The following is a 15,710-nucleotide window of genomic DNA, read 5'->3' on the forward strand; positions in this document are numbered from 1 at the left end:
ATTCTGGGAAAACACTCATCATTGACTACTTAACAGAAATAATTTTTTTCACTATTACTTCAAAACAGAATGGAGGTTTTTCATAGGAATAAGGGGTTTCAGAAATCAGGATATTAGAAAAAGACGTGATGTAAGATGATGCTGTATAATTTTTTAGTGCAACAGAGACCACACAGCACACACAGCCATTTCACTTTGAGTATACAGGGATGGCTCTGAACAATTGCAGGAGCCTGGGAAAACACATAGATGCTTTAAAGCTTCAAAAAGAACTGTATCATGCGCCCATGTTCTACAAAGCATCTTTTCTGAAGTATCTCCACAAGTGAGTATATGCATGTGGGAGAACAATGACAGGTTGCTAAATTCTTTGTCACAGTTTTGCCTGGCCTTTGTTCTGTGTTCTTTAGTGTGCTAAGTAGTGCTTAGTGACATACGTGTGCCATATTTTGCTAAAAGAGCAAACAAAATGAAACTATACAAATTCAACAACACAGTCTAATACTGCCTGAAGAAATTCATATTTTTCTGTTTCCTTTCATGACCGTATGTGATCAAAATCTGGGAGAAAGGCTTTTGTTGGAATTAATGTGATGGTCCATAAACTATTCCTTTGATTTCCCATTTGCTCAAAACATGTTATATTAATGTATAGGTGGAGAAGAGCCACATTTTAAAGTTGAGAATAACAGTACTAAAACTATACATACTGCTGGAAAACCAAGATCAGAGAGGATAAAACCGTTATCTTTCAGACTCTTCCAAGGAAATTAATGGAATAAAGAAGCAAGAGCATTAGACACTAGCTGTTAAGGCCAAAACATATGAAATCTTTTACCAATTTATTTCCATTAACTCAACAAATGAGAAGAAAACACAATTTCTATAGAAATAATGAAGAGAAAGCAATTTAATGGATACACTTGGGTAGCTACATAACTGAACTGAATCCATTTGCCTGATAAAATCTGGAAGGGAAGGCTTGCCACAGGGACTGATCTTAAAGGAACACTGTCATCAGGGAACTACAGGAAGGGACTTTCTCTGCTCCAGCCCTTCCCCATCCAGAGCAGCATATCCTAAGATATCACAATAGTTCTAACCTTGCTAGAGGATTCCAAAAGGCCATGAAGGCTTGGCTCTTTGGGGTTGGGATGGGGATGAGATTTCTAACTATCTTGACATATGGCCCCTGTGACATTATATACTGGTATTAGTGCTATACTTACTAGGTTTCAATTGAACTACACTATGGAATGTAAACATCAGAGTAGCTTATGTTTGGAATATCATATAAATTTCAGAAAGTAAGGTAAGGTTTGGAATAGTGGTTAAAAGCATTGGGCTAGAAACCAGGAGGTTGCAAATTCTGTCTTAGACATAAAGCCAGCTGGGTGACTTTGGACCAGGCACTTTCTCTCAGCCCCAGGAAGAAGGCAATGGCAAACTATTTCCAAAAATGTCGCCAAGGAAACTCAGAGACTAGTCCAGGCAGTTGTTAGGAATCAAGACTGACTTAAACGCATTACCAAAAAATGTAAGGTAGACCAAGTCTGTACTGACTGCAATATTGTCTGAATCCATTATTATTTATTAAAAATATAATGTTAATATACATGTCCTCTAAATAGTTATGTATACCTATTTACTTGCAGATATACGGAACACTGTTTTATTGATATCCCTATTACCCTGTTTCCCCCAAAATAAGACATCCCCTGATAATAAGCCCAATCGGGCTTTTGAGCACATGGCAATAAGGCCAAGCGCTTATTTCAGGGTTCAAAAAAATATAAGACAGGGTATTATTTTCATGGAAACATGGTATTTAATAACTAATTAAACATAGGAGCTTGGGAGAAAATCCTCCCATTAAAGTAAATACAGGAAGAATGCAGTAATATAGGTAGTTCTCAACTTACGACCACAATTGAGCCCAAAATTTTTGTTGTTAAGTGAGACATTTGTTAAGTGAGCTTTAACCCCATTTTACAAACTTTCTTGGCACAGTTGTTGTGAATCAATGCAACTGATAAAATTAGTAACCGGATTGTTAAGTGAACCTGGCTTCCCCAATGACTTTGCTGGTCAGAAGGATGCAAAAGGGGATCGTGTGACCCTGGGACATAGCAACAGCCATAAATATGAGTCCCTTGCCAAGCGTCTGAAATTGGATCACGTGACCATGGGGATGCTGCAAAGTTCGTAACTGTGAAAAACGGTCATAAGTCCGTATTTTTTAAAAGTGCCATTGTAACTTTGAATGGTCACTAAATGAACTGTTGTAAGTTGAGGACTATCTGTATAGAAAAACTCTGCAATGGTAATTATTGACAATGATTTCCACAAAGTTGACATTTTTAATAAGGATGTTGCGGTAGATGTTTCTTCATGGCCTGTGTTGTGCTGGTGTGTGTCAGCAAACAGAGAGAAGAAAGGGAGAAGCAGCTCGATTCTACCCTTGAGGTCCAGGTATACTATCACAAAGGCCAGTGAACTGACCTGGTTACTAGCCAGCACTGTCGTGGGGTAGAGACAGTCAGCATTCCCATTGGTCTACCCTTATATATAGGTTTTGAGGACTATAACTTCTAGTCTACCCAAAAATGGAGACAGAGGAGAAGAGAAAAAAAACAGGAGAGAAATGAGAAAAAATATGAGAAATATAAAGACTATTGTAGAAGGGAATGCTTGTAGAGCACTGAACAGCAGAGTTAATGTGAGTGTGTGAAGCAGGGATTGGTTCCTGGTCAGAGAGGGAGAAGAAAAATAAATGGATTGGCTTCCCTGAAAAAAGAGAAGCAAAATCCCAACAAGGTCATCTTTATCAAGGGCCAAGACCAGAGAGAGGGAGACAGCTAGTATGGATAGAGGGTAATACTCTTTGGTGAAGCCCTAGTTTCTGGGAAAGGTTTGGGTAGAAGACTTCCAAGAGAGGTGTTTTTTTTCCCCCCAACGAAGGAAAACATAGACAATGATTGGCTTAGTGGAGCCAAGGAAAGGAGATGAACAGCACTGAGCACACTCATTGGTAAACTCAACACGCATGCTTGTTCCTTTTATTCTCTCTTGGTAATCTTGGAAATGGAGGAGGGAGAAGTGAAGGCAGAAAGTTAGAGGAAAATGGTCTCTGGGAGACAGATTGAAGAAGAAACCCAGCACTGGGTAGAAGCTGGGATCTTGTTGTAAATATCTTCTGAAAATAGTTTTGCTATAATTGATAAAGAAGAATAAAAACTCCTCACTGACTTGGGTTTTCTATGTCAATTGCTATCTTTGTACTGCTCAAGACACATCCAGTCATACTGTGACAACTGCTTACATTTGTTGATTGATGTTTTGTATATACTCAGATTTTAGAAGTATTAGACGGGGGGAAGATTATTGGCGCAAGCAGTATTTTCAATTTCCTACTGAATGTTTATTCTCCTATTCATTCTTATGCCAAAAGTTATTAACAAGTAACTAAATTAATTAATTAACAAATTAACGAACACTTCCTCGTTTAGATCATAGTAGGCAATCTCCCTGCCCAGAGGTCAATATAAAAAATAGTATAAGGTTGGGGGCACAGGCAAGCAAGCCACTGAGGACAAATACACAAAAAAATGTTTTCCAGAATTCTTCACACTTCAGACATATAGAAAGATGTGGAAATGGATGTGCAATATTTCCCTGGCCACACAAAGTGTAGATTAACTTGCTGATTCTAGTTCTAGTGAAGTTAAGATAACTGCTTGGTAATTCCCTCTGCAGCAGTGGTGGGTTGTCCCCGGTTCACACCAGTTCTATAGAACTGGTAGTAAAACTGGCAGGAGGCTCCGCCCACCGACCCCAACGTCATGAAAATGCTTCTGTGCATGTGCAGAAGCTTCTACGCTTGCACAGAAGAGCGCACGCACAGCCCCGCTGCGAACCAGTAGTAAAGGTAAGTAGAACCCACACCTGCTCTGCAGCAGTCCTTTTGGGAGAAGTAACCAATCGCATAAAATATTTCCTAAACTATCCAGAATTAAATGGCTGAATTTTTATTCCTGGTCACATGTTCATATAACTTTAAAGTTGTATCCAAACATATGCATAAAATATACACATAAAAAGTAATATTCCAAATATGATTAATGACATAGAAAACTGATATTTAATACTCTATATCCCTGATGGCGAACCTATGGCATACGTGCTAGAAGTGGCACGCAGAACCATTTCTCCAGGCACGCAAGCCGTCACCCGTTGCTCCTCTGGGTTCTGGCACACCGGCCAAGTGGTCTTCACGTGTATGGGAGCACCGGAAACCAGATGAGGAGCCGCCCAGTGTGCATGCACACGCCGGGTAGCTGCTCTTCCGGTTTCCAGTGCGCGCGTGCCTTATAGACCACCTGGTCTTGTTTTTTGGCACGCATGCAAGAATGAAGACCAGCTGGTGGGTGTGCATGCATGCACTAGAAACCAGAAGATCACCTTCCTGGCGCATGCATGCATGCCGGCCAGCTGGTCTTCGCGGGCATATGCACCAGCGAGCTGGTCTTCGTGCACGCATGTATGCCAGAAACCTGAAGAGCAGCTGCCCGGGATGTGCATGTGCACTGGGCAGCTGCTCTTCAGGTTTCTGGCACACTTGTGCGTGGGCACTCCCATTTCGGCACTCGATGCCAAAAAGGTTTACCAACACTGCTCTATATCGATTCTACTGCGTGCATGAATGAAGTGACATATTAAGCAAATAAGACAGAAAAAAACATCTTCTTCCCAATTAGAATTTTTTTTAAAAAAAGCCAACCCAACATCAGAGAGGCAAGATAAAATTTCCTACCCCTGCAAGTCGTCTCTGAACCAGACCAGGCACCATTTGGCTGGCAAAGTCGTATGCTACTTCCAACAAGATCAAATCCTGTTTTACATCGAATTCCACAAGCGGCATTGAAGTAATTGTTGCAGACATTCTGGATAAAATAACCATTTTCTGGAGGGTGCAGCTCAGGGCAGTGGACCACTAATTAGAATACACAACAGTAAGGAAGTAATTCACAACACATTTCTATTTTATTCAGAACTTCAGAACCACAGTGAGTTCAACAGGGTTTTCTCCCAGATATTAAAGAAATATCTTCTTTAAGATACAGTATTCACTTAACCTAAAGACTATAACTTTATTGTCCTTCATGCTATTCCTAAACTGATTATAGAAAACAAAAGTTGGAAAAAAAATGTTTGCACTATTTTTAAATCAATATCCATTGATTGCGTATGTGATTTTGTAATCAATAAATTATTCTATTTCATCAATGTCTTTTTCTGTTTCAAAGGGCAATTGAAGTGTGTGCCTAAAAATCTTGAAGTTTTTGGAAAGACCCTGAAAGTATCTTAAAAATAATGCAACAAATGAAAGAAAACTGCCTAACATAATTTTTATCCACTCCTTCTGTACAATGTATAGCCATGTGCATTGGAAACCATGAACATCTGCAAAGGACAAGGGAGATATGCAAATTGGCAATCAATACACTTGAGGAAATCCTCCTATAAATGATGTGATGTACATCCTTGGATCAGATATCCAGAAGCAAGAGGGCATTTCTGTGATAACATCATCACATATGTGTCATTATTGTGTTACTGTGGTTTGCCACATGCACTTCTGACACGAAGGAAAATATAACTTTATAGATTTCCTGGAAATACCTACTGATTTCCCAGTGGACAAATTCAAGCAGGAAATATTGCTCGTGATGTTAAATTTTTAACTGAGCTGTTTCTTTAAGAAGTAGCTTACCTTCACACGATTTACCTCTAGGACGATACCCTTCCTTGCATATACAGTCCTCCATAGAAGTACTTCCTGGTGGAGAAGTGTGATTCTCATCAGGACACGAGGTGCAGGTGCTGATCCCACCTGGTGATCCTTCAGGCTTGTAAGTTCCAGATGGGCAGGCTATAAAGCAAAATGTATATATAATAAAGGCAAGCCAGTATTAGGCTAGTAAAACACACAGCTATGCAATATCTGCACTTTTACTCCCTGATTTCCAAAACTGATGATAGAGGGGGTCCTATGTAGTTTATTCACAGCTTGCATCAATGTGTATGCTACTTCATGATACCTTTGTATCAAAATTAAGTCAGTCATTCTTTGGGGGGAAAAACAGTAGGAAGTTTCTATTATACAAACTCTTTTCGGCTTTTAGATTTTATGTCTCAAATTACTGTAATAATATTTCTTTATTTCATCTTGTCTATCTGGTCCCAATGTATTATATTTTAAATCTTCTTCAGCTTCATTTTAAAAAAACCATTTCAGTGTGAAGGGAAAATCAATATAAAGGAAACATATGCTTCTATTTAGGGAACTCAATTAGAAGTAGGAAATAATCTGTATATGTCATTTTCCTCCCCATCAAGTACTAATAGCTGGTCACATTAAAGACTTTTGAATCTCCTTTGCTTTGCTTTAGATCCTTAAGAGCCTATTATGTGTTCTGTTATACTATATCTCTCTTTTGCAGAGTGGAGTTGCTACATCAAAAATGTCAAGAGATTTTTACTACCAGTTCTGGTGGAGAGGTTCAAAGGAAAAAAGTTATTTAATTGCTTAGAGCGATCAGCAAATTCACATGTGTGTTTGTGTGCGTGCATGCGCACCCACACGCAAACGTACAAAAAGGTAGAAAAATCACTGGAAAAGCTCATTAATAATTTCTAAAATTAAGGTTGAAACAAGAAAATAAAAATTTTAACAACATGTATAAAATAAAATAATGAAACATTAAAATGTCCCAATGAGTGAAGCCCAGCTTATTTTACCATCTGCTTTGGAATAGATTTTTTTTTAATTAAAATGAACAAAAAAAGCTTAAACCTAAAAAACAGAATTTGAGAAAATAACAAATGACTATAATATAATAAAATATAGTTAGGAAATGATGAACAGTTTTTAATAAACTATTAAAATTATTGTATTAATTGGTCAAAGCAAATTTCCCATTTTGATTCAATGCTTCTGCTCCCATTATTACAAAGTGTTTTGTAATAATAGACCTAGGGGTTGGATTTTTTTAAATTAAAAAATGCTACATTTTTATAAAGTAAAGGTAAAGGTTTCCCTTGTCCAGTCATGTTAGACTCTAGGAGGTGCTGCTCATCTCCATTTCTTTGCTGAGGGCGCCAGCATGGCCTGAAGACATTTCGGTGTCATGTGGCCAGCATGTCTAAATGCCAAGATGCATATAATGCTGTTACCTTCCCACCAAAGTGGTATCTATTGTTCTGTCCCCATCTCACACACGCACACAAACAGTCAGCCAGGAGTTAAATAAAACTTGCAGACAATAAATTCCTTTGATAACAGGATTGGCAGCAACCCAGTAGCTGCTTGCCAAGAACTTTACTCACAGAGGGAGGTGTTCCTCCTCTGTCAGATAAACCAAAACAAATACACAAAGCCACAGAATTGTCAAGTCCAGTCCGTATTAAATCCAAGGCAGGCAGATAACGTAGTTTCAGAGATACAATGCAACTCGCTAGTTGTTTAGTTTTGTCCATCACAGAGCCTGAATGGCCACCACACCTCCTTTTATCCCCTATGGGGTGTGGTCCAGTGACTCAGCTTAATCTCTGGCACGCCTCCTTTTTTGCTGCGTGCACTTGTCTCTACGACGCTGGCGTGGATCCAGCCAAGACTTATCTCCGTCACTGTCTGACTGCGACTGTTCGGAGATACATGGCTCCTGGCCAATCTCTTCTCCTTCGGGAGACACCTGAGGCATTGCCAGAGAGGAGGGTCCTGGAGAGGGAGGCCTGGCCACTCCTCTCCTTCACTTTCGGAGCCTTCTCCCTCCGATAAGACGGGCTCGGAGGTCGGAGTCACAACACCTATTTATATACTTGCATTTGCATGCTTTTAAACTGCTACGTAGGCAGGAGCTGGGGCAAGTAACAGGAGCTCCCCCCATCTCATGGCACTCAGGTCTTTCCAGCTGACAAGGTCAGCGTATTTAACTGCTGAGCCATCGTGCCCCCTTAATAGCAATAGCACTTAGACTTATATACCGCTTTACACAGTGCTTTACAGCCCAAACTGCTTTACAGAGTCAGTATATTGCCCCCCAACAATCTAGGTTCTCATTTTACCGACCTCAGAAGGATGGAAGATTGAGTCAACCTTGAGCCAGTGAGAATCGAACTGCCGACAGCTGGCAGTCAGAAGTAGTAGCTTGCAGTTCTGCATTCTAATCACTGTGCCACCATGGCTCTTAAATTTAGTTTAGTTTAGTTTAGTTCATTTGATTTGAATACCGCCCTACTCCCGAAGGACTCAGGGCGGTGAACAGCCACAGGATAAAAACACATAAATAACAAAATTTAAAACTGAATAAAACCGAATTAAACAATTTGGCCGAAGACAGATTTAAAACACCCCGATATTAAGAATAAGGGGATGATAATAACTCAGCAAAACATGATTTCATTATCAAAGTTCGTTGGATGATTTTCCCAATTTCTTCACAAACATTTGACCAAAATTTAGGACCAACTAAGCATTGCTACCAAATATGGTAACTCAGGCAGTTATACAAGAGTTCTGTTCTAGGAATTTATGAATAAGCTGATGTTTTCCATATTAGATTCTGTGCGGCACTTGCACAAAATGGAAGCTGTTGTTTCGCGAACCTACACAAATCGTGGCCACAATCTTTGCATATTTGCATTAAGACAGATTTACCCAAGTCAATGCTTTTGTTATCCAGGTTCTTGCAGCATATACCAAGTTGTTTACAATCCCTTTAATATTGTTTATAAAAAAATATTTAATTCAGTTTTAGCAGAATGTAAATTAGGATTATCTTCATGGGCTTGATTCTATGCTTAGATTTAAAAATAAATTTTACATTAGAATGCCAATACGATTTACCGTATATACAATAAGCTAAATGGCAGAATCGATTTCAAATGAATTAATCCAAAATTGAATATCATCAGTTTCTGGAGTGATCACATTAGCAAAAACAGATGCTGTAGTAGACAATTTATTACATACATACCTATTTTACAATATACTAGTTACAGTTAGCTTAATCCCCATGTCTTTTTTTTTTTTTTTTACAAAATTTCATCCTATCTTACTTTTTCAATCTATATAATGATTTTCAAAGGTTTTTTTAATGTTCTGTGGCCATTCAGCAAAGATAGTTATCGCTACATTGTATTAATTTTGCCCCGCAGTTAGGGTAGTGCCCCAGCCACGCCAACTATTGAGATATCTACAAATCTTATAATCCAAGTTGCATGTTCTCCAAATGATTGGCGTTTTAGTTTTCACTTCTGTTAAGAGTTAAGAAGTTTCAGAAACAGTTCTGCCATATGTTGAATAATCACACATTCCTTGGATTCAGCAATAGCAATAAGCGAAAGAGTAAAATCTTTTGGTAGCATAATGACTTCAATTCAATTGTAAATTACCAAATGTAAGAGTGGGTTTATGCCCTATAATTCTTTTGCTTTGAAGTGCACTGATTTTTTAAAATAGTTTCAGTCTGTATAAAGAAGATTGACTTTAAATTTTTCAAGTCTTTCTAAAATTAGATAACATATTCTTGAGAAAAAAAATTAAACAGTGCTAACTAGCTAGCACTTCCATGTATTCATTCATAATGCAAACTGAGACCATTTAAAATTTGTTGTTGATGTTACTCGCAAGTCATGTCCAACTCATTGCAACCCCATGGACAACGTTCCTCCAGACCTTCCTGTCCTCTACTATACTCTGGAGTCCATTAAAGCTCACGCCGACTGCTTCAGTGACTCCATCCAGCCACCTCATTTTCTGTCGTCCCATTCTTCTTTTACCCTCAATCATTCCCAACATTAGGCTCTTCTTCACTGAGTTCTTCCTTCTCATTAGGTGGCCAAAGTATTTGAGTTTCATCTTCAGGATCTGGCCTTCTAAAGAGCAGTCGGGGTTGATCTCCTCTAGGACTGACTGGTTTGATCACCTTGTAGACCAAGGGACTTGCAGGAGTCTTCTCCAGCACATTCAAGGGCCTCAATTCTTTGGCGGGAGCCCCAATCCCCAGGCCACAGACCTGTACCGGTCCTTGGCCTGTTAGGAACCCCCAGTTTGTGGAAAAAATTGTCTTCCATGAAACTGGTCCCTGATGACAAAATGATTAGGGAACGCTGATTGAAAAGACCAGCAAAACGAACAGTTCCAAGTATGATGGCTTAACTTTCCTGCTACTCCAAGGACTAGAGGAAAGTATCTCTGAATACGTCGCTCCTTGTCTGAGTATTTCTTTCTTCTCTTTTCCTCTACCATCTGGACAGAAAGCTCAGAGATGTAATTTCCTTGAACTTTAATTGCTCTTTTGGATCGCCCTCTATTTACAGTAGTTTTAATAGGATTATTTCTATGAATGTATGATGTATTAAATATCATTCATTACAGTGAATGAGCTGGAAGGTTCCAACTAGGATTACTTCAATTTTCCCTATGGAAAAGTTCATACTGTCTATGTGTAAAGAATACTATTTTAGAAATTTGATCTTTATATACATATTTTCTCAATGACACTAATATTTAATACAAATTTGTAAAGTATTACAGATTATAAAATAAGATTGATACGTTCATATAAAGACACAGTGAAAAATATATCATAACTTGTGACAAAAAGTCTTATTTCTGTGGCCTGGAAGCATATTCCTCAAGCTTAATTAAATCTGTGACGGCTGTGACAGCTAAGAAAATAAAAATTAACATTTTAACCCTAACCCTAACCCTAACCCCTACAAACATTTGTAAGTCTATGTCTCTAGAGATTGGAAATATTGATTCAAAGTAATGTATACACTTGTTAAAAAGCTTATTTATGAAATCAAGAGAAGTTACTGAAGCAATCGGAAAGTTTTGAGAGCATGTTTTGGTCAATGTGGTTGCCATGAAGGGCATTGCGTATTCATGCAATGATGGCCATGGCAGCATGAATAGGTACTTAAAAATCTCAGGCGCCGCACCAATAGAATTAAAGCCCCCCCCCATGTAGAAAAACATCAAAATAGTAATATTTCAGATTCTTCAAAGGAATTTACTAGAATAAAGGGACAACAGTATAAGATTCTGTATGGACTATGAAGGAACAATCCAAGAAAGGTTATTTAACAGAAAATCAAAGATATCCAATTCAAGGTGTTGGTCCTTAGCTTTAAAGCCCTTCAATGACATTATCTGAGGAACCATTTTATCCCAATGGGATTAGGCCGCCCTGCGACCCCATGGACACTTTCTGCACAGGCAGAAAGAGCATGCATTGGACCCCACCAGTCAAGGAATTCCAATTGGTGGGCCCAGAAAAGAAGCCTTTTCTGATATGGAGCCCACCCTCTGGAACATCGGACACCCCACAGTAAGATTTTGACCTTCTGAAAGGACCTGCATACCTGGCCTGGGGACCCAATGGGGTATGTCATTCTGGAGGTAGTGAATGGACTAAGGTAAGATCCCACCTTCTCCCCATTGCATCTTGTCTCTTCCTCCCAATTTTTGTCAATTGTCAAGAAAGCTATTTTTTGGAGAAGAAGAGTAAATATCACAGCCCTTGTTGCATAATTCATAATGCATTTCTTAAACTGATAATTCAATTTTCTTTTAATCAGAGCTGTAATTTCCTAATCGAGTGCATAACCTCCTTCAAAGGTTTTAAAATATATCTGTTTTCAGTTAGCAGGATTCATAAAAGTATTGCTTTTCAATTCATTTTATGTTATAAATACATCATTTTTCTGGAGTATTGTTATGCCCTTTGGGACAAAATTGAAGCTAAAGATCTCTAAGTTAATGATAAAAATAGATTTTTCCTAATGATTATGAATGGCCCAAAGTTGACACTGAAACTATACCAACATTTCTAATTCTAGACATGATTTAAATAACAGCTGTATGCCAGAAGAGCCAAAAGAATGATTAAACTACTGATAAGGAAAAATAAACTTAAAATTTTGCTTTAAAGGGTTTTTCTGTTTATTTTAGATGGTATTTTATCTCTGAAAAACTGTAACTGACCTTGTAAGCATACTAGGCAAAATGCGGTACATAAAAAAAATTAGAGAGAAAATATCTATAAGCCCCTCACATCCTGGACATAAACTCTTTGAAATTCTCCCCTCAGGACATCACTATAGGGCATTGCATACCAAAACAACTAGACATAAAGATAGTTTCTTCCCCCATACCATCATTCTGTAAACACCTAACTCCCATAATACTGTCTTATGTCTAAAGATATTTACCCATAATGTATAGCTATAGTATTATTAATATCCTCATTTTTCTTTACCACCCTCTCTTATTGGTATCATTATGATTACTACTCTGTTGCTTTGTATGTACACTGAGAGCTTCTGCTCCAGAGACAAATTCCTTGTGTGTCTAATCATGTCTTGCCAATAAAGAATATTCTATTCTATTCTATTCTATTCTATTCTGTTCTGTTCTGTTCTGTTCTGTTCTGTTCTGTTCTATTCTTAATTTGTACTGGTATTCTCCTTAACAACTGCACAATGTCCTGTGATTGACTTGAATTTTTCACTTAACACAAGGAAAAGGGCTGCTTTGACAAACTAACTTCTCTATTTAATCTCACAAGCTGTCAGATAACAAATTTCCCATTTTAACTCCAGTTAGATAATTATTTCCCACATTTTTCTTTTTCCACTAGACACCTTATAACTGTTAGATACCTAACAATATACCCGTATTTTTCGAAGGATTAAATGTATTTGTGAAAAATTACTAAAATGAGTCATGTAAACTTTGTTAATTACTTTAGCTTGCATCATTTTTTTCTTTGGAATTCTTATTTCATTCCCAAATACCTATGAATTATAACTCTGCAAACTGAAATCCTTTTATTGCTTTACTGAATATTGTGGAAGTTAAGTCTCACACAGTCAGCAAAAAGCAAAACAGCAAATCTGATCATTATAAAAACAAAGGACAGATGGAGACAAGAGGAGCTCATTCAAACCAGGGACAAAGTACAGTAATCCTTTAGAATGAAAAACTAAACACAAAGGGATACGGACATTGCTTCTATATCCAGTTTGCTTTAAATATTCCTTAGCTGAAATTTATGGATTGCTTAAGTGGTTCATTCCTGCTTGTAGATGTGCAGTTAATTTAGTATGCTGATTTGAGTTACTAAAATCTAGGTGGCAAAAAATTGTTTGCAAACAGATGGTCCTCACCTTATGGTGGCAATTGGGAATTTATGTTGCTAAGTGATACAGTTGTACAGCTTGATATCACCTGACCACAGTGCTTGGTGATGGCAATCCTGCAGTCCTGGTTGCAGTTGTAAATCCAGAACCACACAGGCTATTAAGTGGAGGAGGCAGGAGACCCAGGCAAGCAAGTTGGCAGGTACACAGATGCTGCCCGGAAGTGCCGCAAGCAGGTACTAGAGTGTAGACAGGTGTGTGGGTACTGTGGAGGGTGCCATGGGCAGGTGCTACAGAGTACAGGTGGTTGCTACAAGTAGGCACTATGAAGTACAACCATAAACACAACTGCAGTGGGGGAGTAGAGATACCATGGACAAGTGCTATGAAGCGTGGGTGAGCAGAAAAGTGGCAGAAACAGGAGTGAATTCTGTTTTCCTCCCAGCTTCTCTATTTGTGAAATGATGGTGGAGAATGTTGGAAATGATGGTGAAATTACTGCATCTTACTGCAATGTTATAATCACAAGCCGGACGTCAAGTAACCAAAGCCACATGAGAACTAAGTACAACCCTCTTTGATTGCTGTTGACCCTTCTCTAACTCTAAGCAGGTGCCCACAATTAGTTGAGAAGATTTCTGTACATAGGCTATTAGCAATACATTTAATTGAACCTTCATGTCTTGATCTGGTTTTTCCCATCTTACAGTGTATTTAAGAGAAAGTCCTTAAGAATTTTCCCCTCTACTTGAAGAAGTTGCATTCAGTTGGAGAAAGAAAAGAAGGAGGAGGAGCACAAAGAGGAGGAAGAATTCTAGTCTTCTCTTCCATTGATAGTCTCTTAAAATTGAAAATGAAGTAATAGAAGTCGGCAATTCTTAAGCATATAGATTCAAATAGTTGGGAATGTTTAGCCCTGGTTAAAGAACACTGAAGAAATATTGTCAAAGAAGAAACCTGCTTTCTCTTGCTCTAGAGTGCAGGACATGTAATAATGATTTCAAGGTACAGAAAGGGAATTTTTGATAACATCTTAGAAACAATTTCCTAACAATGTTGTAAATCAATTCAACAAAGAGGAGTCAGTCTATCAGTCATTGGATATGTTCAAGGGCAGGCTACGTTTGTGAAGGATTCTTCAGGTTTGGATTTCTGCAAAAGTTAGACTTGGTTATTAAAATGGCACCCTGTAGTCAATGTTCTTGCTCAAAGAGACATTCTGTGTTAGGGGAGAAGAACTGTAATCTTTGCGCCATAATTCTTTAAAAGACAACAATACAATTTGCTAGCCTTGTTCTTTATAAGCTATAGGGGAAAATGACGCCACACGCAAAAAAACAACTTAGGTTCTTTCTGTATCCTGCTCAAAAATAAAACTTTATTGCAGTTCAGTTATAATGGAAAAATGTAATTATATCAAACCCAGGTGCAGCTATAGTTTGTCCAGAGAGTGCCTAATGTATGTCATTGTCACCTATAGTTGGCAATAACCCATAGTAATTTTAGTCTCAATTGTGTAAAACTGATGTGCTATGCTTCCATTTTTAATTCTGGGGGAAAACAAGTTTTATCAGAAATTTGGAAAACTTTTTATCTAAATCTTACTGCTTTCATAAAAGCTGGATAAATTTCACTTACACCAAGAAAATGTCAATGTGAGAGTATTAGCAGGCATATCGCTTAATTTTTATCCAAGCTATTCATAATAAATCAAAGAGAAAAGGGAGAGATCAAAGCAGAGTACTATTAGAATGTAATCAAGGGTTTAAGGTTAAGCCAGTACTTAATTATACAATACAGCCTATGATTAAAAGCAGGAGTCAAACGTATTGGTTTATCTGGATTTCTAAAAAGGAAGACTTATTCCTAAATAAGCTTCCATTTAGTCATTGAGTTGCAACATAAATGTTGAACTACATCCTAAGCACACATAAATACACTGACCGCAAATGATCACAGCGCAATTTGTTAAAAATTTGGCTCCTCCTGAGCTGTACAGCTACAAACCATCCATTTGCTTTAAGATTGTCATATGAACCAAATATTCTCCTGGTTAAAAAAAAAGTTAGAGATGGAACCTATGAACAAAACCAATTATATTTTATATAATTTTTGGCATTTTTTCTTTACAGAAAAAAAACACATAACTTCATGGTACAGTGATCTTAAATAAAAATCAGTGTTCTACAGTCCAAATGGAAGAAGCCAACCAAAGCATTTGTAGATGTTAGAGTTGTCTCAACCATATCACTGGAATCTGCCTATACTAGTTCTATTTTAACTGATGGTGGCCAGGCCCCTTCCAAAAGTCTTTGCTTCCTATTTTGTAAACTGTGAATGTGCAGCAATACAACACAGAAACAGCAGAAGTGTCCTGGATCACCCTGAGAATAGATCCAGCTTCTGAATTGGAGAGCTAAATGCTTACAAATGAGATCATTTTCATCCACCAGCTTGGTGATGGCTTCCATGAGGGAAACTTCATAGGCAAATAATTT

General features: G+C 38.0%; 1 protein-coding gene across 1 annotated transcript in view; it reads right to left on the reverse strand.

Moving 5' to 3' along the window:
- Nucleotides 1–15,710, reverse strand: part of SVEP1 (sushi, von Willebrand factor type A, EGF and pentraxin domain containing 1) — a 116,351-nt gene that overhangs the window by 78,855 nt on the left and 21,786 nt on the right. Inside the window, exons 4-5 of the mRNA XM_070938573.1 lie at nucleotides 5,774–5,932; nucleotides 4,814–4,993 (exon numbers count right to left, since the gene is read on the reverse strand). Coding sequence (XP_070794674.1) covers nucleotides 4,814–4,993; nucleotides 5,774–5,932 — 339 coding nt within the window. The remainder of the gene's footprint in view (nucleotides 1–4,813; nucleotides 4,994–5,773; nucleotides 5,933–15,710) is intronic.

This window comes from Pituophis catenifer, unplaced genomic scaffold (assembly GCF_029215685.1).
Source record: "Pituophis catenifer annectens isolate HBS135680 unplaced genomic scaffold, rPitCat1.0.hap2 SCAF_2, whole genome shotgun sequence".
In the NCBI taxonomy this organism is placed as follows: domain Eukaryota; kingdom Metazoa; phylum Chordata; class Lepidosauria; order Squamata; family Colubridae; genus Pituophis; species Pituophis catenifer.